Source organism: Cucurbita maxima, unplaced genomic scaffold (assembly GCF_002738345.1).
Source record: "Cucurbita maxima cultivar Rimu unplaced genomic scaffold, Cmax_1.0 Cma_Scf00028, whole genome shotgun sequence".
NCBI classification, from domain to species: domain Eukaryota; kingdom Viridiplantae; phylum Streptophyta; class Magnoliopsida; order Cucurbitales; family Cucurbitaceae; genus Cucurbita; species Cucurbita maxima.
The window spans coordinates 1,405,165-1,427,022 of record NW_019272044.1 but is presented as its reverse complement, the minus strand read 5'-3'; the positions used below and the strand labels follow the sequence as shown (position 1 = coordinate 1,427,022).

Here is a 21,858-nt window from a genome sequence, read left to right as displayed (position 1 = left end):
TAAAGTCTTAAAATACATAAATGAAATACAATAACTCTAAATGGTAACCCACCCAAAATTTATAACAATCAAACTTCATTCTTCTTCAATGTGGCATGAATTGAAACATCTTTTGATAATTTTGACAACCTTTTCTTCACATCTTCATTGAAGTATATTGTATGATTGATGTCTTTTGGTTCATATCATTTTGTCTCCTTACCCATTTGTTATCGTGATGAGGGTGTTCACCCTCATATTGAACTCACTTCCTCTAATTTTGGCTTTCACGATCGATATGACTATTTTGTTGAATGCAACCTCTATCATCTTAAAATACATCACCTTTTCCACTTACTTGCAAGTGAAATCATATCATCTTTTGATGTGTTTTTGTCGTTCAATAATAAATCGATTTCTTCACCAACTATATGACACTTTTCTTGTCTAAGACTACTTGATTGGTTGACCGCCACTTCTATGTTGTCATCTTGTCTGTCTATATATAGGGATCACAACCTAGTGCATATATAGTATGTTTGTGATACTATATCTCACTTAAACTAGTCATCATTCTCAATGACTTTCTAAGGACACAATCATACCATGGATTATGACATTCTCTCCCACTTAACCTCGGCATCATCCCAATGAGGATCAAAACGTCGAACTAACTGCTAATTGAGTAGCTGAAAATAAATGTCTAAAAATCAGGGACCTACCTCGCACTTCTCTTGGTCTTTGAGACTAACAACATAAGCACAACAAGCATCCTACGATTGTGGGCTATCACATTAGGGACCTACCTCACACTTACCTCAGACTTTGTCCGCGACTCGCTAGACAAACTAGTGCAAAACAAGCATTGATATATCATCGTCTGAGCTAGGAGGAGTACACCTAAAAACGTGGTCATCTTGGCCTCAACATGCATATTCTCTGAGTTGTATAAATTAACTATAATATTTTCTCGTCGTGGCCACATCCCTTTCTAGAGAAAAGTATAGAAGCTTTTAACATAGTCTCTTCAACGTCTTTACTTGGGCACCTTCATGTGACAACTGTTGCACTAACACTCCTCTTGTTTTGCTGCAACTTCATTCTTCACATTTTTCGTGAGCGATGACTCAAGAAATACATATGTACTCACTTCTTGAAGTAGTTCTATGGGCTCGCTTGCCTCTCTCATGATCAGTCTTCTCATAACCATTTTTCATCTTCTTGCTCGATTGATGGGTAAGACTCTTCCCACTTAAGAAGTCTAGTTCAACCCTCAAAATTATTCTGATTTTGACTTACAACTGCCTTATCCAACCTAGCTCTCATGACGTACCTGTTAAATGTTAAATTAATGATAGGATGCACGTGCAATTAGGTAGTATTATGCTTGAATCAGAACCTGAGAGAGTGAGACGTAGGCTCATACAGGCCATAGTCCTTGACCACGACTTCCATTAACTTGAACTTCCATTAACAAAATCTCATTTAACATTTTTATCCCCTAGGTTTTAAAATTTCAAAATTGGTGCTAAATATTTAGATTGGAAGCTGAAAAAAGATGTGAACTTTCCTTATCAATTCTTTCCAAGGCTTTAGGGCATTTTTTTATGAAATTTGGGACATTGATATTTCTTGCAACGAAGATGCGTTATCGCCAATGAACCCCAACAATGGCAGAACCAGATGCAGTAGAATTGGCCAAGCAAAGATGCAGAGCGGTTATGGACATGATCGAAGCGCTACCTACTTCCACCAACATCACCGTTTCAAGTAGCCGAACTCTCCACAAATTGGCTCTTCGCGAGCTCAATTTCCTCTCTCGCTGCTCCTCTTCGTCATCCACCCCGCTCAGGTTCCGCCATTTTTCTCAAATCGAACCGTTTACAGTTTCGAATCTTACGTATCTTTCCTGATATTGATCGTGATTTCCATACAGCTTGAACATTGGGCACCTCGAGGCCATTGTTCACATTCTTCAACATCCTTCCGTCGCTGGAATTTCACGTGTCTGTAAGCCGATTCCATCTTCCTGTTTGAAAGCTGTTTATGTTGATATAATCTGCACTTTGAACAGGAATCCTGTGTGGATTATTGTATCCGATAGAAAACCTAGGTATATTTCTTGGCACAGGGGCCATAGGAGTAAGGGATTGAAATCTCGGCTTGAGGAAGTGGTCGATGCGGCTCGCTCTTTGCAGGCCTTGGAACCTTGCTCGATCATCTTGTTTTTTTCGCATGGACTTGATCAGTTCATTCTCGAAAGACTCCGAGATGAATTTAGGGCTACGGAGTTTAATTTCAATTTCTCGGACATGGATTTTGATTTCTCTGAGATTGATGATGATTGGGTTAATGTGCTTCCAAGAAGATATAAAGAAGCCTGTGTTCTTGAAATAAAAGTTAATGATAGGAATTGCGGGATTACGAGTTCGAATTTCAACAGTAAATTATGTTCTACTGGTGTGGATGAACTAGAGATTTTGGACAAGTATGTTGAGAGAGATCTTGGGGTTCCTTTCTGCTCTGTTGTTAAGGCAATGAAACCTAATCCTATGATCGGGATCGAAGATCTCGAATCCACGAGTTTGGAACATTTGTTGGATGATACTGATCTAATAAATTTTGATACCACTGCATTGATTGCATTAGTATCAGGCATTAGTAATGGTTGTGTTGCTAAATTATTGGCTACTCCAGAGGATGAATTGAAACAGAAGTACAAGAGTAACTATGATTTTGTTATTGATCAGGTGAGTTTTGTTTCCAGATGAGCATTACCCTGTACTATCTTTCTGTTCATTTTTAGCTACTATTTTACTCGCCACCTAGTGTGGCTGAAATTCGTAACCATCGAATATTGATTTAAAGAATCAGTAGATCTTATTTTCACTATAATCTTCCCATGTTTTTGAATTGTTAGAGCTGAAAATTAAGGTTGATTTACCAATCAATTAGTTGGTTGATTTCTTTGCTAGTGTTAAATGATCTGAACTTGTTCTTACTAGTATTATTATTATTTTTGGTTGTAGCCAATGTAATTTTTTCTCTCGATCCCCTGCTAGGTTATGTCCGAAATTCAGAAGCCGATTCTTGTGGAGCTGAGTTCTTTTTTATCTGGAAAAAGAGGTATAATATGCCAAAGTGTTCACTCTGAGTTCAAGGAACTAGTTACAATGTGTGGAGGGCCATACGAGAAGTCCAGAGCAAACTACCTACTAAAGCACATCATGTGAGTCCATTCGAATGATGTTTTTTCGTTCCTTAATCTTCTTCATTCATTTGAGATACGTAGATAATTTGGATTTATCACTTTTAGTTTCATAAATCTAAAACTGGAGACAATATTCTGGGTCTGTCCAGGATTGCTATATGCTGAAAGTGAATATGTATTTTGATAGATGAAGTTAATTGGAAATCTCCCAATGTTTGCAAAGAGAATAGGTTTTCCTTTAATACTCTAGATGCCAATTGCCCACTCCTAGCATGTAACAACCTAGATCCACCGCTAGCAGATATTGTTCTTTTTGGACTTTTCCTTTCGGGCTTCCCCTCAAGGCTTTAAAACGCGTCTGCTAGGGGAAGGTTTCCACACCCTTATAAAGGGTGTTTTGTTCTCCTCCCCAACCAATGTGAGACATCACATAGCATGCTACCATGATCTCGTCCCACCTAAGTGCTGCCACCTTAATACCTTCAACACCCAATAGAATTTTTGCATTTCTTTCTCATGAATCTTGGCCATTCTGATATGCATTTGAAAGTGAAACATAAAGTAGGTAGAAATGACTTGGTGGCTAAACATCATATCTATAAGGGTCTTGTAAACAATAAAAGACCGAGAATGTGAAATCCCACACATCAGTTGGGGAGGAGAACGAAACACGGTTTTTAAGGGTGTGGAAATCTCTCCCTAGTAGACGTGTTCTAAAAACTTTGAGGGGAAGTCCGAAAGGGATAGTCCAAAGAGGACAATATTCGTGCGTTGGGCTTGGACCGCTACAGAGAAGAAATGAATTCAAGTTATGGTGGCTTTCTACTAGAATGTAGTGGGATCAGGTAATTGTTGTGTGAGAATAATTGAAGTGTGTGTACAAGCTATAGCTTGGACACTCCCAAAACTTGGTTATAAATTTTGTTGATAGTATTCCTATTCATAAATTATTGAGATTTTTCTATGTTTTATGAGTATTTATAAGTGATGTCAAGGATATCGATTAATCTTTAATATTGATGTTTAACCATCCAATTTACAAATATTTCCGTCCTCGATTACACTTTAGTGCACTGATTGGTCTGGAAAATGAAACAGGGTTGTGCCAGACATGGCATCAAAACGTATGATGTGTCTCCCGACCACGAGAAAGCTAGCTTTGAAGAACAAGATTGTGTTTGGTACTGGTGACTACTGGAATGCCCCAACATTGACTGCTAACATGTCATTCGTTCGAGCAGTATCGCAGACTGGGATGTCTCTTCTTACCTTGGAGCATAGGCCGCGAGCTTTAACTGGCGATTAGTTGATAAACACTTGTGTTTAAAACGCGATCTCTGATGACAGTAGGTGAGTTCAACAATATATGAGAAAGGAGATTTAGATCTTTATCCTTTTGGTCGGGAATATAATATCTCGTCGCTTCCAAAATTCTGTCACTAAGTTGTTGGACAGTTATTTTGGAACTCTTTCTGGAACTTTTAGCTTTTACACATCTTCAAATGAAATTGTTCAATGTTCCATGATCGTGTAGAAGAAAACTAAGGTTTCTAGCAAAGGTGAAGAGTTGAAAGGCACCTATTCATCTATGAGACAAAATGAACCTAAAAATCGAGATTCATTTGCATCTTCAATACATTATGTATCTCTTTATTTATGTACTTGCATGTATGAAGGATTCATGTATGGGCTTGAAAGGTTGTTGGTTGAAGATGGGAAATACGTTCTTCTTTCTTCTTTCTTCTTTCTTCTTCATAATTGACCATCTTTCCAAGGAAATCTTTCAAACTTTCTTGGGTTGTTTGTCATTTCAATATTGGAGGTTATTCTTATTATTGTGGGGTTTGCCTAAAATAGAAATTTTCCTATAAAAGTATCTGCTTCCTTCATTGCTAAGACAAGGTTCCAGGTCTCTGAGTTAGCCCGAACTTTTTCGAAGAATCTTGCATTCATGGGTATACATCCTGTCATACCGTCCCTTTCCTCCTGAGCTTTATGGGTGTTGCCCTGTTCCTTAATTAGATGCTTGGATGTGAATTATACTTTCACAAGGAGTCAAACAGATATATATAACCTTGTCATTTGACCTCTCCTTCCATGTGACTAGGAACGCTTAATGACAATCTCTCAATTGTCACCACGTGGCCTCTCTTACTACCATGATAGTTTTTAGTGTGGTCAACACCAATCGTGTTCAGGTCTCGAAACTTACACTCATTCACAGTTCATATGTCCATGAGTATGTCCATGAGAACAAAGTAGGATCCAAGAGAATGCTATATTAGTTTTTTCTTTTTAAAATTTAGGCTGAGAGGAAATTCATTTATATGGTTTTTTAGAAATGTTTAAATCCTTAATCAAATAAAGTTTAAAAAAACTCTTTTTTAGTTTCTAAAATTTGATTTAATTTTTGAAAAGAAAATGGAGGAAAAAAAAAACTATAAATACCATGGAAATTTAAAACAATAATTTAAAAAGGTTCGTGGAAATGGGAATTTTTTTTTAAAAAATTATCATAAATTAATTTTCTTTTTGACAGGTTATAAATTAAAGTAGGATAGAAAAAGTTGTCCAGACAGGTTAGATAGGAAGTACAAAATTACAGTGCAATCAATAATTGGAGAGAAAACATGCGTTTGCCGGGAGTCGAACCCGGGTCTATTGCTTGGAAGGCAATTATCCTAACCGTTGGACTACAAACGCTCTTTGTGGGAATTTTATCACTTTTATTATAAAATAAAAATATTAAAATATTCGTTTTTCCGACTCATATTGAAAATTATTAAAAAAAATTAAAATAATAATAATAAATTTATCCGGTAATTCTTTTGTACAAAATTTTAACTGAAATCAATAATTGGAGAAAAACCATGCGTTTGCCGGGAGTCGAACCCGGGTCTATTGCTTGGAAGGCAATTATCCTAACCGTTGGACTACAAACGCTTTTTGTTCAGAATATCACTTTTATTAAAAAGTAAAATGATTAAAAATCATCTTAAAAAATTAAAATAAATCTTCTAAAATAATAATAAAAAATTTATCAGATAATGAAAAAAACGCACATGTTAATAATGAAAAATGGCATTATCCATTTGATTCTAGCATTTCTTTTTAATATTACATTAATCTATACATTCAAAAAAAATCTAATAAACGTATGAAAAGTATACATTTAGGACACGAAGTCGAGTTATTATTAAGTCTAAAGTCATTTAATCTATAAAGTTAATATTTTATGTCTAGGGTACTTAGTTGTTTAGTTCGTGTGATCTGTGCTTATAGTGCAAAGTTATTTAATACGAGTTTATAAAATCTTTAAGTGGGTCGTAGAGTTGTTTAACATGAAATTCAGAATTGTTGATTAATCCATGCACGTGTAACATACAATATGTCTGAGATCTCACATTAAGAATCATGGTGCAATGAGATGTTGCAAATAATACTCCCTCATTTATCATGAAATAAATTCGGTATAAGACGTACATGCATATTTGTAGTATTTCATTCCTGCCTATCAAAACTTTATTATTTAAAATAGAGTTTTATTCATTAAAGAAATCCCGAGGCATTATAAATATGAATAAAATCTTTGAAACATTTTCCTTCTCAACCGAGGGAACCTATCTTCTTCATGACTTCCTTGATCAGTTCTTGATATTCAAGATATAGTCACATGGACCAATTCTTTTCAATTAATGATTTGCTAATAGGCTCGTGGGAAAATACTAAGTGTGAATGTAATGCCCTTTATTTTCTTGCCTTAAATTAGTGACATCACTCCCGACATACCTTAAATACATATGTGGAAGTTCGTAATAAACATTTTAAAATGAAACCATGACTTACAATTTAATTAAAAAATAACAAGTTTAAAATAACTTATCATCCCACTCGAACGGTTCGAAGCAAGTCGGAGAATACACTTTCTGCAGCTTCAAACCGATATTTCAGCTGGTTCGATTGATTTGAGCCTGATATGCTTGAACCAATTCCTACTAATTCAACTATTCAAAAACGTTTAAGATTAGTATGACTTTTTAAATGGTTGGGTCTATTACTTGGAAGACAATTATCCCGACGGTTGGATTACAAACACTTGTTGGGTACAAATTTGTCACTTTCCATATACTTTCTTTAAATAAATTTCAATTATTCTTCTAAGAAAATTTTCTAAAATAATAGAAGAAAAATTATAATATATATTCTTTCAAATAAGTAGAGAACAATGGACAAAAATGAAAATAAAAAGCACACATATTAATAAAAAATCGTCCTCATCCATTTAATTCTAGCATTTCTCTTTAATATTAAATTAATTCATACATTGACAAAAATGTAGACTTGTTTAACATTAAGTTCGAAATTGATGCTACCAAATTCGCTATTCCTTTCGAGTGTCCGACAATAATATGAGATATGCTAGTCTGACCAGCATGGCAAGAGGTTCACGAATCTCCTGATAGGTTCATATTCGCACGTATGGGTTGTGTGTAGAGTAGTAAATACACATCCGATGACCCGAACTGGAAAGCTGCCTAAGATAATACGGTTTTAAATGATAGGTCTCATTCATGTTGCATGTGTTTGAATTCCTTAACCTCAATAGTGTGTTCACTTACTATTTCTTAAAAGACTCATATACTCTCTACTTTTATATTTCAGGTAAAACCAAGACACTCTGATGTGGTTGACGACGACATTGCATTAAAGACAATAAAACCTGCATAGGGTAGATTGTTTTACTTTAAGACTCTTATTTAAATGTATAAGTCCATGACATTGTTTTAAGATACTTTTAAATGAATGTTTTCGCACAAAAATATTATATCATGTACATGGTATCAACTCTAATTCTTTTTGGAAATTAGGGTCGTTATAGATTAACACCGTGGATGAAGGAGAAGTTCTTCTTTCTGAATCATGTAAATCGTTGTGTTTCTTTGTTCATTTATGCTCATAGATGTGTGAGTGCAGTCGATCATATTTTTGCTTTCACTACAACATAAACTTGGTACGATATTGTAACTTAGTATTTAATCATCGTAATATTTATATTCGTAGATTTTGATCTATTCTTAATTAAGAGTATGAAGGGAAGGAAGAGAGGAATTTAGGATCTTGGAAGAGATAGAAAGAAAATGAAAATCTGCTACAAACCGTAGTTCGGAGTTAGAATTTCATCGGGTTCGTTCATAAGAAATGTTCAATGGCTTTAGGAGAACCATTATGGACTTTTGATTTATTCCCATCTATCATTACCCCATTTTTTTCAAGGTCGAATTGTGAAAAACTTGTAAAACCATAAAGAAAAATACAAATACAAATGAATGTTTGAATACATTGAAGTTGATAAATCAAATAAATTTGAATAGTTGAACTACGGATTCGCTTCCACCCTTAACACATTTCTTGTTATTAGAAAAACTTAAGTAACTTACTTGTAGGCTCTTAATCGGTACCACACTGTTTCTTAACTTGTTCTTGACATGAGAACTTAGGCACTTAGGTTTTGTTCTTGAGTTTCAAGTTCTTGTCATGGTCTAGCCCAAGAACCTTTGTTATGGGTTCTGAGGTCTTAACTTTGGTTCTGTTCTAAGGACATTAGTTCTAAGGTTATGAGTTTTTAGTCCGGAGAACTTTGATCTTGATCCATGTTCTAAATTCTTATTCGTTGTTCTTTCCTTCCGTTCTTGTTCTTATTTTTCATTCTACTCCCTGAGACACTCCCCCTAATTTATGGTACCAATCATGAACCTGACAACCTGTGTTCAAGGTTTCATGTGTTTCAAGTGATATAGTATTAACCAACATCCAAGGCTTCATACATTTCAAGCGATGTAGTTTGAATTGCATCTAGGTCTTCTTACGTTCCCTGCCATACAATCTGAAACCTACACCTAAGGCTTCTTACGTTCCAAGTGATGTAGTTTGAAACCTTCGTCCTAGGCTTCTTATGTTCCAAACGACACAGTCCAGAAATCTATGTCCAAGGTTTCATACGTTCATAGCGGCATAGTTTGAATATTTACGCCCAAAACTTCATACGTTCCAAGTGGTGTAACTATTTAAAATCCTAAATCCAAGGCTTTATAAGTTCCAAGTGATATAGTCTGAGTTGTGAACATGTTGTACCGTAACTGAAACCTAAAAATTAAACATATAATCTATATCAATAATCTTGATTCAATAATCAGGTAGGGACAGAATATCAATCTTGAATGAAAGGTTCTATTTCTTTTCAAAGTTATTGACTTTTTCATTCATTACCCATTTCATATATTCATAGATACAATTATTACTATTACGTACATAAAACATCACTCTTGAAAGCTGTCAACTTTATAGCGTTACTTTTTTGACCTTCATTTCTTTTTATCAACGACTTTCGTTGTAGAGAAAGATGTCATTTTAAGTTATGTCAAATGAGATGACATCTTACAACTTTGAAGACGGAATGAACCTCTAGCGTTAAGGTATATCTTACAACTTAACCTTAACGTTAAGGGAAGTTATATCAAATGAGTTTATTGTTGCAAAATTCAAAAAAACGAAGTTTAGTTGATTTAATCTAGCGTTAAGGTGTATCTTACAACTTTGAAGACGAAATGAACTAAATTCTCGAGCACATGAAAAAATCTCACAATGTTGTAACAACTGAGCTCACTGCTAGTAGATATTGTTTGTCTTGACCCGTTACGTATCTCCATTACCCTCATGGTTTTAAGTTTCCACTCTTATAAGGAGAATGTTTTGTTCCCTTGTCACTCTAGTATGGGACTTCACAATCCATCCATTTGGGGGTCATCGTCCTCGCTGGCACACTGCTCGATGACCGGCTCTGATACCATTGATAAGCAACCCATACCCACTGTTAACAGATATTGCCCACTTTGGTTGGTTATGTATCACCATCAGCCTCACAATTTTAAGACGAGTATATATGAAGACTTTTTGTAACAACCAGTAAAAAAAGAGAAGAAAGAAAAAAAAAATTCTAATCTACTCATTTATATTCCAAGAAATAGTAAATATAAATGGAAAAATTAAAATTTATTAATATTTAATAAAATTTAGGAATGAATTATTAGACTAATTATAAATATGTACTTTGGGAAGAAAGAAAAAAGATAAAATAGATATGTCAAGGTATTTATTTGTTCTCAATAATTGGACTACAAGGTGAATGGTTTTTGGTGTCGTGTTGTCTCAATAATTGAACTATCGAATGATTTTTGCAGTCATTTTATTTTAATTTATATCATCAAGAAGATTGATATGAGGTTGAATGAGATGTTATTCGCGCTGCTACAAAGAATAATTAGTAACTTTGACCTAAGTCAACCAAGTAAATAATTTTACTATCTACATGGTGACTAGAAGTTTGTGTTTTGTATGATGACACTTAGATCGATATGGCAACCCCAGATGGGTGAATAGGGTTTCAACCCTATAATAATTTAAACCTGATTTAATTTTTCTAATAACAATAAAACCTAATAACATGCCATAAAACTTAATAACAATTTAGAATTTAAATAGGATAGGGTTAGAAAATATAACACAATAGTTTTACAGTGGTTCGGTTAAACTCGACCTACTCCACACCCAAGTGCCTCTTGAAAATTTGAATAAACTTTTCTGGACTGTTTCTTTGGATCAGAGCCCACTGCTACACTGCTCTTTTTACGAGTTCAAGAGTAAACTCAATCTTTTTCATGGCTCAAGATCAAATCGGTACAATTGTCTGAATTTGTAGAAACACACCACAACTCTCTAAAAGAATATATTTACAATTTGATCGCTCACCTTACAACTATTTTCTCATAATACAATAAACGTTCTCTGTCAAGAATAAGATAAACAAGAAATAAAATTGGAACTTATAAAAAAAGTTTAGATTGAATAAACTATAGAAGTTGTGTATTTTGTTCTAAAATAATGAGGAGTGAGAGTTTAAATAGTGAACAAGTTAGTAAAAATAAGAATTGATAGACACCACTAAAATCGTGTACCACGAAAAATAATATATATTTTTTAAATTTATCGTAAAAAATAGTGGAACACATGTTTCATTTATTTAATTATATATATCTATATATATATATATATTTAAAATAAATATTAAAAACATTTTAATTTTAAATTTCATTTTTATTGTATATATTATTTTTAAATGTAATAATATAATAAAAAAAATATTTATGACCGTTGAAAGTAATTGAAAATTTTATAATGAAATAATTTTATAATTCAAATAATTTTTCTTTCCTTTTTTAAACTTTTATTTATGTAATTAAAATAATTTTATAATTCAAATATTTTTTCTTGAAAGTATTGGAAACTTTTATAAATGTAATTAAATTATTTTATAATTCAAATAAGTTTATTTCAAAATTTCTCCATTTGTTACTCTACTAAAGTTATAAATGTCATATTTTGATTGATCCATGATATCAATTTTGTTGTCGGTTTATGATGTCAATTTTGCCACCACATCATCACGTCGGGTATCTTGTTTTGACTGAAACTTCTTTGTTTTAGCTCTAATTTGAGTGAACCAAAAAAGACGTTGAAATCATTATTCTCAACCTTACACTGTGGACAAAATACGGAGCATTGTTAATAATTGAATATAGGTCTGTTATCCTCAAAACATCAATTAATTAATTAATTAATTTGAGATTAAGATCCAAAAAGGCAACAGACATGTGCCTCGTGTCTCTACACGTGTCATATGTTTGATATGTATGAGATGTTTATAAAATGACATGATTGTGATATGATATGACTAATGTGATATGTTGATGATATGATATATGTTATGATATGATATGTTAACGATGATATGATACATGTTATGATATGATTTATGATACGTGCATGACATATATAATATGTTGAAAAATATGTTACTTGCATGATATGATATAACACGATGCAGTCATGAATGATGGACAATAATTTTTTTTTGACACAATACACAAACCCAAAATATGTTTTAAAGGCTATGTCGTAAAATGATATGATATGTAGGAAAAGGGAAGAGGTTGTCTAACATGATTTAATTAAATGAGATAATGTTGAGACCTCATGCATTATTGTATGTCACATGCATCGGGATATTTTTTTCCTTTATGATGAGTATGAATCGATGCGTACGTTATGAAAAGGAAAACGATTGTCATATTTAACATGATACTACGACGGTCACTACTCATACAGGGTGTCCGACAATAGTACTTAAGAATGTTTGATTAATCCACCACTTAAGTGTGAAAGTTATCTTATTTATAATCAAATAAATTACAAGGATATGAAGATAGTAATAAATGGAAATAACAATAAATGAAAAGATAACTATGGTAAGAAGGATATTTGCCTTATAATAAAATATCAAATATGATATATATGGTAAACTATAATTTATCATTAAATATCCTTAACACCCCAGCGCAAGCTAAGCGTCAGATTGAAACGAATGTGAAGCTTGAATCTGAAAAGGCGATGCTTCCTTGGTTTCGACGAGAATATGTACAACCCATGAAGAGGGATTGTCGCTTAGCGACGATGCTGCCTTAGCTCTGGTGAGAATATGTCTAACCCCAAGAAGTAGAAGGAGAAACCTAGAGCAAGGGACAAAGACAATGTTGAAGCCGGAAGAGTCGCCACATTGGGTGAAGGAGCCAATTTTGGCGAGAAGGGTGGCTACAACTTGGTTGGCGAAGAGACCAGTGCGGCGCCAGATTCCAAAAGTAAATCTCTGTGTAAGGTCGATGGGCTTATCGAGATTTTGTATATTTCCGAAGAGAACGCTGATGAAGATCCTAAGATTAGGGTTTCTATGAAGGATGAAGGATGAAGGGAAAATTGAGAAGAAAATGAAAGAGACTATGTTTGGAAAATGTGAGGTTGTATGTATAGAGTATGGCGAAGGATGATTTAGAAGTCAAAAGGGTGGAGCCGAAGAGTAATCAATCGGCTCTGCATGTGGCAGCCATGACAACTGCCCCTGCGGCGTCAAAGCCAGCAGTGGTGGTGGAGAAGAAGAACAATAGAAGATTTTAAAAGCCATTGAAAAGAAAAGATTTGGTTTGCTAAACTAAAATGGCTCTAATATCATAAGAATGTTTGATTAATCTAGCACTTAGGTGTGTGAAAGTTATCTTATTTATAATCAAATAAATTACAAGAAAATAACGATAAAGGAAAGATAACTATGGTAAGAAGGATATTTGCCTTATAATAAAATATCAAATATGATATATATGGTAAACTATAATTTATTACTAAATATCCTTAATAGTACCAAAAAATTCTACCTCGACAATAGTACGTATGAGATGTGTGTAGAACTGTAAATATACATCCAATGACATGTTTAGTATAGTCACATAAGGGAATATGGTTTTAAATGATAAATCTCGTTTGTGATTGCATGTGCTTACATTTAACCTCAATAGTGGGGTCAATTACTTAGTATTTATTAAAATATTCAAGTCACATGTTACTTCTATATTTTAGATAAAGGCAAAACACTCCTGTACGATTGACACCGACCTCACAAATTTAAAGATCATGATATATGTATAGAATAGTTGCATGTAATTTCGTAGACCTTAAGTTAACACAAGATCTTGTTGTTTTATATGCAAGTTCATGACATTGTTTTATAAAGACGTTTTAAATTAATATTTTCACAGAAGGTATTACGTCATACATGTGATAGAAAGGGAGAGAGAAAACGAGAGTAATGAAAAAAAAATTCAAAAAATAAAATAAATGAGAAATAAATGTAAATGCTTTTCAAATCCCTAGAAGCACGATTTTCTATTAAAAAAAAAAAAACTTTTTTTATTTTTATTTTTATTTTTTATTATTTTTTTATGGGTTTATCTTGAAAAATATAATGGGCCATTTCAAGTTGACTTCCAACGATATTTACATTACTTCTATCATTTCATTAACTAATGAGGAAGAAAATGGTCGCAACTAGATGCTACAAATTGAACCACTAGGGGCACGTGTTTTTAGGGTTAATTAATGAGAATCCCTAGCAGCGTTTTAAAATTTTTGAAATGAAGTCGAAAAGGGAAAGCTCAATGAAAGCAATATTTGCTAGTGATGGGCTTGGATCGTTATAAATGGTATTAGAGCCAGACACCGAGCAATGTGTCAACGAGAAGGTTGCTCCCCAAAGGGTTAGACACGAGGCGATGCCAGTAAGAACGCTGGCCCCAAAGGAGGGTGGATTTGGTGAGGGTCTCTCATTGATTGGAGAAAGACATGAGTGCCAACGAGGATGTTGGGCCTGAAGGGGATGGATTTGGTGAGGGTCTCACATCGATTGGAGAAAGAATAAGTGCTAACGAAGCTCTAGGCCCTAAAGGGGGTGGATTTTAAAATCCTATGTCAGTTGGGGGAGAACAAAATACCTTGAAAAGAAGCCTGAAAAGAAAAACCCAAAAAATATAATATATGCTAGCGATGAATTTGAACCGTTACATAGAGGTACTGTATGCGTTGAATGAGCATGAATAATTCCTTTAGATTATATCCCATTAACTTCTTATCATTTGACGAAAACTATAACAACCCAAGTCATCGTTAGCAGATATTATCTTTTTTGGACTTTCCATTTCGAGTTTTCCATTTTAGGTTTTAAAATGCTTATATTAGAGAGAGATTTTCATGCCCTTATAAAGAATGTTTTGTTCTCCTCTCCTGTCCTCAGAAAGTGTAGATTGTGAGATCCCGTACTGGTTGGAGAGAGAACCGAAACATTTTTTATAAGAGTGTGAAACCTTTCACTCGCGTATGCATTTTAAAAAGCTTAGTGGGAACCCAAAAAAAAAAAAATATATTAAAAAAAGACAATATCTATAAGCAATGAATATGGGTTGCTACAAAAATAATAATAAAGATGAACGATCACATCTCTTTCAACACTTATTTATCAGGTTTAATTCATTTTACGGTTACTACTTAATCTTACCTAAGTTTAATCATACATTTTCAACATGTGAATTTGTTTATAAAAAGCCTTAAGTTATTCATTCCTCACATCATAGGCTCTTCTTATAGAGAGAAATATCATTTGAAGTTATATTAGATCAAATGGAATCAAATATGCTTCTTCATGTTTGATACAAATATTATGTAAAACCAGGTACAAGACGACATGGTCGAGAAACAACTTCATGAACTGAAAGAAGAAGTGAGAATCATGTTTAGCGTTGTTGAAAGATCTTCAGAAAAACTACGTTTAATTGATTCAATCCATCACCTAAGCCTATCTTACCACTTTGAAGATGAAATGAAAAAAATTCTAGAGAACATGCAAAAGCCTCACAATCTTGACGACGATGAGAATCTTTATGTAACTTCTCTTAGATTTCGATTGCTTAGACAACAAGGTTACTATGTTTCATGTGGTAAGTCTCTCGATTCAAATTTTCAAAGAATTATATTGTTTTAAAAACAAATTTATAATTTTACATTTCATACATTTTAAACAGAGATATTCAACAAGTTTATGAACGAAAAGGGAGATTTCGAAGGATCAATCGTGAAGGACGAGAGTGGAATATTAAACTTGTATGAAGCAACACATTTGAGAATGAACGGGGAGAATATATTGGATAAGGCTCTAACCTTTACAACTACTAAGCTTCAAGCAATGGTCATGAATTCTATGTCTCGCTTCATAGAAGAAGCTAAATATGCTTTGAAGGGGCTGATCTATAAAGCTATGCCAAAGTTCATGACTAAGAACCATATCTCTGTTTATCAAAACAATCCATTCAAAAACAATACTTTGCTTACGTTTGCAAAGTTGGATTACAACGCTCTCCAAAAATTTTACCAAAAAGAATTGGTTGAATTTTCGAGGTAAATTTTTTTCAATGAAAAAATTATATATCTTTGAAAGGATTTAAGTAAAGAAATGAAATATATATATATAGGTGGTTGAAGGATTTAGAGTTGGTGGAGGAATTATCTTTTGCTCGAGATAGAGTGGTAGAGTGCTTTATTTGGGTATTGGGAGTACATTATACACCAAATTACTCCAACATTAGAAGATATGTAGCCAAAATTATTGGTTTGATATTCATTGTTGATGATATATATGATGCGTATGCTACTTTGGATGAGCTTGAGCTATTCACCAATGCAATCTAAAGGTTTAGCCCTTCCCCTCTTTGTTTAAACTAATCTAATAATGCCTTTAAAATCAATTGCATTGTGTTTTAGGTGGGATGTCAATTGCATTGAGAATCTCCCAAATTACATGAAAGGACTTTGCAAAAGCTATACTTGAATTGCATGGAGACATTCAACAAGAAATTTACAAGAAATTTGAAGGGATAATGATGTTCCATTTGCATTTGAATATGCAAAACAAGCGGTGAGTTTCATATATATATATATATATATATATATATATATATATATATATATTTCATGGAAAGAAAGCCTGTCTTCCTCATTTGACCTTTTGAGTTCTTGGGCATACATACCGTAACGAACTGAATTTTTTTACTTAATTTAAGGTTGTTACTAATATAATATTATGAACATTAGATGAGAAATACTTCATTTAAACTTTCATAAAACATAAACATTCGTCTTAAAACACAGTAATTGACTTACGTGTTCGAAAATATCTTTAAACGACACTACAAATGACTAAATGATTAAATTGAAAACATCATACTCTAGCCTAAGTCTAACAAAAATAAATGCAACTACTCTATGCATGTGCTATGGTGTCGAGTTGTGATGATGTCTTGTCTTTAACCTAAAATAGTTTAGATTCGTGTTTTCGATTTATCTTTAATGAAAGTTCAATTTTGTCTTTTTTATCCAAGTCAACCTTAGCAAACTTACGAGGTATCTATTCAAGTAAATGTGGTTGTTTTTTTTAACGTAATCCTTTCTTAACTATTTTTATTTATTTATTTGGGGTACTACAGATGAAAAGGCATATACCAAGGATAGAAGAATACATGGAGGTTGCCACCCCTTCTGCCGGATACCATCTTTTTACTTCAATTGCCTTCCTTGCTGTGGGAAATGTTGCTTCAAAACAGGCTGCTCTATGGGCTCAACCTGAACCTACGCTTCTTATAGCTTCGGGGGTCATTGGAAGGCTCATGAATGACATAGCTTCCCACAAGGTATGAATTTCTAATGCCAAATGGTATATTTTGAAGAACACATTTGAAATATTACTAAATTTGATACTCAGTTTGAACAAGAGAGAGGTCATGTGGCTTCAGCAATTGAATGTTACATGAACGAATATGAAGCATCAGAAGAAGAGGCCGTAGCTGAGCAAGAAAAGCAAGTGGTAAAAGTATGGAAAGATATCATAAAAGACTACATCGAAACCGCAAAGCTAATTCCAAATGAAATCCTCGACTGCGTGTTGAATTTTGCTCTAATTTCGGACCTATTTATAAGGAGATAGATGGTTACACATTTGCTGATGGAGAAACCAAAAAGTCCTGTGCCAATATGATCGATCTATCGTTTTTCGATGTTTTTATCTCAAATATATTTATTGTCGTATGATGCATATAGTAATAGTAATGGTAATGTAGTAATGCATTTGAAAGTATTTCATAGCATAGTGATTTTATGTACTCTTTGTTGGATGTATTTCTATAATTTTTGTGTTTGGTTGAATTATAAATTTTGTGGCTTAATTTGAGATAATGGTGTTCGTTCACTCTCTTTGTTGTTCTACTTAGTACTCTCTTTAAGGAAATGAATGCACAACCAAATTTAGTTCTTATTTGACACTTACAACGTGTGATTTTCAAGGTTTTAATCTCCCACCATGATGAAAAAGATAGGACAAAAACAAATAAGGGTCCCGGAATCACTATCAACTTTATATGATTACTTTATCACTTTACATACGTCCAATAATGCATCTCTTGTTAAGCCTCTAACACAACTTGAACGTAAAATTGTTTAAAATGAAAGGATTCATTGTTCATTTCATCTGTAACGACCCTAACTTAAAGTCGTTACCATCATCATAACCTATGCTCTTATGCTGAATTGACATTTAAAGTTTTATCATAAAACACTGTTATGGACTTGCATATTTAAAAACATCTTTAAAACAACATAAGGAAATATCAAATAACACAAATAAAATATTAAAAGTAAAAACATTATATAATAACCCTAGTCTAAGAAAATGAAATACCACTGTCGTATGCACGTGTCATGGTCTCTAGTTGCAATGTCGTCGTAAATTGTATAGTGATGTCTTTCCTTTACCTGAAATAGAAGTAGCACGTGGTTAGAGTATTTTAAGAAATATAAGTGACCCCACTATTGGGGTTAGGGATTGCAACACAAATGTAACTCATGGTTAGGAACCTATCATTAAAACCATCATTTGGGGGGCCTTCAGTTCGGACAAAATTGGATGTGTAGTATTCCCTACACATGACCCGCATGTGCAAGTGTGGATCTCTAGGTGGTTCGCTTCACCCAAACCCATCATAGTCGAGATAGCTGTCCGTAGCGATGTCTAAAGGTCAGCAAACCATGAGTGTCATGCGAGGCATGATGATGATGATCATCATCATAGTATACACGTCCGTACTCATTATCATAAATGGAAAAGAAACCCGATGTATATGTACACATACATGCATGAGGTCCCTATAGTCTTTCATGTTTAAATCATCTTTATAACACAACCCTATACACCGTTCACATATTACTCTAAGTATCATAGATGCATTGGCTTTCATACGTACATCGTCTTTAACATTAACTAGGATTGTGTCTTAGAAAAATCATCGTCATAATACATCATGACATTTAATGCATGCACATCATCTTAATACAGAATGACGCCATATTAAGTCTTCTCATCATCATACATCTTACATCATCATTAATCATGCATCATCATCATCATACCATCATCATATGACGTCATCATATAATATCATTGTATAACATCATAAAACATCATAATAACATAGTCACGTCATCATATATCATAGTCTTATCATTATATAATATAGTCACATCATCATATAATATAAAGCATTAATGACACGTGCAAGGGCCTTTAGGAACGTGCTATCATACATCAAACAAGTCTCTCGATCGAGTCGATAGTAAGACTACTTACTTGGCTGACCCTCAGATGAGAGTGTATTATTAGACTTGGACAACATTGCAGAAATTCTACCACAAAAAATGGGGGAGCAAATTGTACACATTTGCTTAAGTGTTAAATGTGCTTGAAAATCTAAGTGATACTATGTTGGTGAGATAGAATTAACTTAACCAAACAAACCTAGTGACCATTATGATATTGATAGCCGTGAAAGTTATGAACTTTCAATTAATCATAGGTTACTATAAATAATATGAACAAAGACATCAATCATGCAAGATAAACTTCAAGGAAGATGTGAAGAAAATGTTTTTAAAATTATCAAAAGATATATCAATTCATGCCACATTGAAGAAGAATCAAGTTTCATTATTATAAATTTTGGGTAGATCATAATTTAGAGTTAAGAGTTATGATGTTTCATTAATGTATTTTGGACTTTTTATTTACTTTAGGTTACATTTACACCGTGGTTAATTATGACTATAAAGTATGAATGTTAAAACTCTTGGAATGTCTAATAAAAGGTCAAGAGTTTCATTGTGAGGCTATATAAATTCATGTATGTTGTATTTAGAAGGAGATTTGGAAAATGTAATAAAAAGGGCATTTGTGCTTTCTTTTAGTTAATAGTTAAGTTTTTTTACCATTCTATGTAGTTTAGGTTGCTCGTAGAATCATTCAAACTTGACATGATCAATCTTGATTGCGGAGTAATTTAAATCTCAAACAAGTATTCCAGATATTTGATCAACAAGGTAATCTAAATTTTACTTCCCTTGGAGTGATTCTTTATCATTACGGCTAAGTGTTCTTACTTTTCCTTTGCAGTTCTCTGTAGATTAGATGGTATGTTTAGAAACATTCAAGCTAGACATGTTCGATCTTGCTCGTGGAGTGATTTGAATCTCAAACAAGTGTTCTTGCCTTGAGATATTCGATCAACAAGGTAATCTGAATCTTACTTCCCTTGTAATGATTCCTTATCATTTGGTATCAGAGTTTTCCATTGGGTTGATTCCTTATATTCCATTGGATTAACTTCTTAGAGTTTCATATGATTTGGTATCAGAACTTTTCCACGGGCATACTTTCTCAATAACGTTTATTTTTAAGGTTATAATAACCATTTAGGTTATTGTTTTAGTACGAAGACTTTGGATATTATAATGATAATTGCATATCATGCTTCTTAAGCCATGAGTTTGTTGCTTTGTATTTCTTGTATTTATATTTGCATGCTAGAGTAATTTAAGTATTCTTGATCAAGCTATCTTGTGGAGTGATTCGAATCACGAGTTTAGAAATGAGTTCTCTTTACTCTTGATCTTGATCATCAAGGTAATTTGTTCCAAAACTTTCTCTTGGGTTGATTCCTTATCGTTTTTGGAGTTCTTGGATAATGTAGATATAGAGATCTCGTTCTTTAACAAGATTTCTAGATCAAATCTCAAAAGTTTATATAATGTCCATATCTCGAGCTAAATACCCATGTAGTCTCTAGTTCCTCTCCAGAATAAGTTTAATGGGATTAAAGCGTCTACCCTAATCCGACTCTACACTCCATAGTAACTCAACTAGTTACGTGATTCTGTAAACTACTTAAATCATATTAAGACATCATGGAGGTCTACTAGGTTCTTAGAGTGTCGAGGTAGTTTAAACTCCATTTTTCAATTCCAGGACGTTATGAGTTAAGCCCTTTGGCTTGACCAATCCCTGGGTGCACATAGGTCTAATCTCTACTTCTAATGGAAACTGCATTAGTTATATAGCGCCCTAATTTTAATTGAGTTCTTGATGGTACTCTACTAGGAATACAATATATATATCGACCGTCTTTAACACCGTGTCTTCCCACTAACAAATTTTATACGAAAATATTCCTACCAACCCTTACTGCAATCAAACAAGCTCAACGGGAGATAACATTAATCAATCACCCGGAGCACAAGATCAGAATGTCCCTTCCTCCATCATACCACAACAGAAGACGTATAAAACACCATTTATCACAAATCTCATCATAGGAGCATTTTTGTAATCTCTTACACCATGCATACCACACTCATCCATATTGCCCAACTCATATTCTAGTCATGCACATTTTCTTTTTAGCCTTGACTAATACATAAAACAACATGGTTATCAAAAATTTCAACTTCAGGGCTTAATGATAATTTTACCATGACACACATACCGTATATGCTCATCCAAAAATGCCCTTGAAGTCTTAACATGTATTATCTAATGACCTAAGGTAAGGAATGATTGCATGCTAACACGTCCTAGTGATCCCTACAAGTATTACTTGCCTAAAGTCAGTGTGGTTACTTACATGGATGACGAGTGCCTTCCTAAGGTAGCTTTACTCGTGTTAAAAGCTCTAAAATTTCTTCAACCTTTCTCTCACGTGCTATCACCTGCGCATTCGACTCCTTCGTCAAAATTTCTAGATTTTCAAACAAGTTTTCGATTCTTTTCTATTTTCTTTGAATTTTCATAACTTTCTCTA

The 21,858-nt window shown here is 33.5% G+C and overlaps 1 protein-coding gene, 2 non-coding genes and 1 pseudogene across 4 annotated transcripts; 2 read left to right on the top strand and 2 right to left on the bottom strand.

Annotated features, from left to right (window-relative positions):
- The first annotated feature begins 1,559 nt into the window (after positions 1-1,559).
- Positions 1,560-4,857, top strand: LOC111465028. Of its 2 annotated transcripts, XM_023109281.1 has the most exons (5): positions 1,560-1,831; positions 1,916-2,729; positions 3,042-3,208; positions 3,462-3,464; positions 4,289-4,857. In XM_023109281.1, exons 1-5 carry the CDS (start codon positions 1,650-1,652, stop codon positions 4,494-4,496), a joined length of 1,374 nt encoding a protein of 457 aa, XP_022965049.1. In that variant the 5' UTR covers positions 1,560-1,649; the 3' UTR covers positions 4,497-4,857. The 2 variants fall into 2 exon arrangements, with proteins under 2 accessions (XP_022965049.1, XP_022965050.1); XM_023109282.1 differs by lacking the exon at positions 3,462-3,464 and having other exon boundaries at positions 1,562-1,831.
- Positions 4,858-5,821: 964 nt separating this feature from the next.
- TRNAG-UCC lies at positions 5,822-5,893 on the bottom strand. The gene has a single exon. It is a non-coding gene; the product is annotated as a tRNA-Gly (tRNA).
- A 168-nt stretch (positions 5,894-6,061) lies between these two features.
- TRNAG-UCC lies at positions 6,062-6,133 on the bottom strand. The gene has a single exon. It is a non-coding gene; the product is annotated as a tRNA-Gly (tRNA).
- A 6,981-nt stretch (positions 6,134-13,114) lies between these two features.
- On the top strand, positions 13,115-17,764 carry LOC111500179 (annotated as a pseudogene).
- The last annotated feature ends 4,094 nt before the right edge of the window (positions 17,765-21,858 follow it).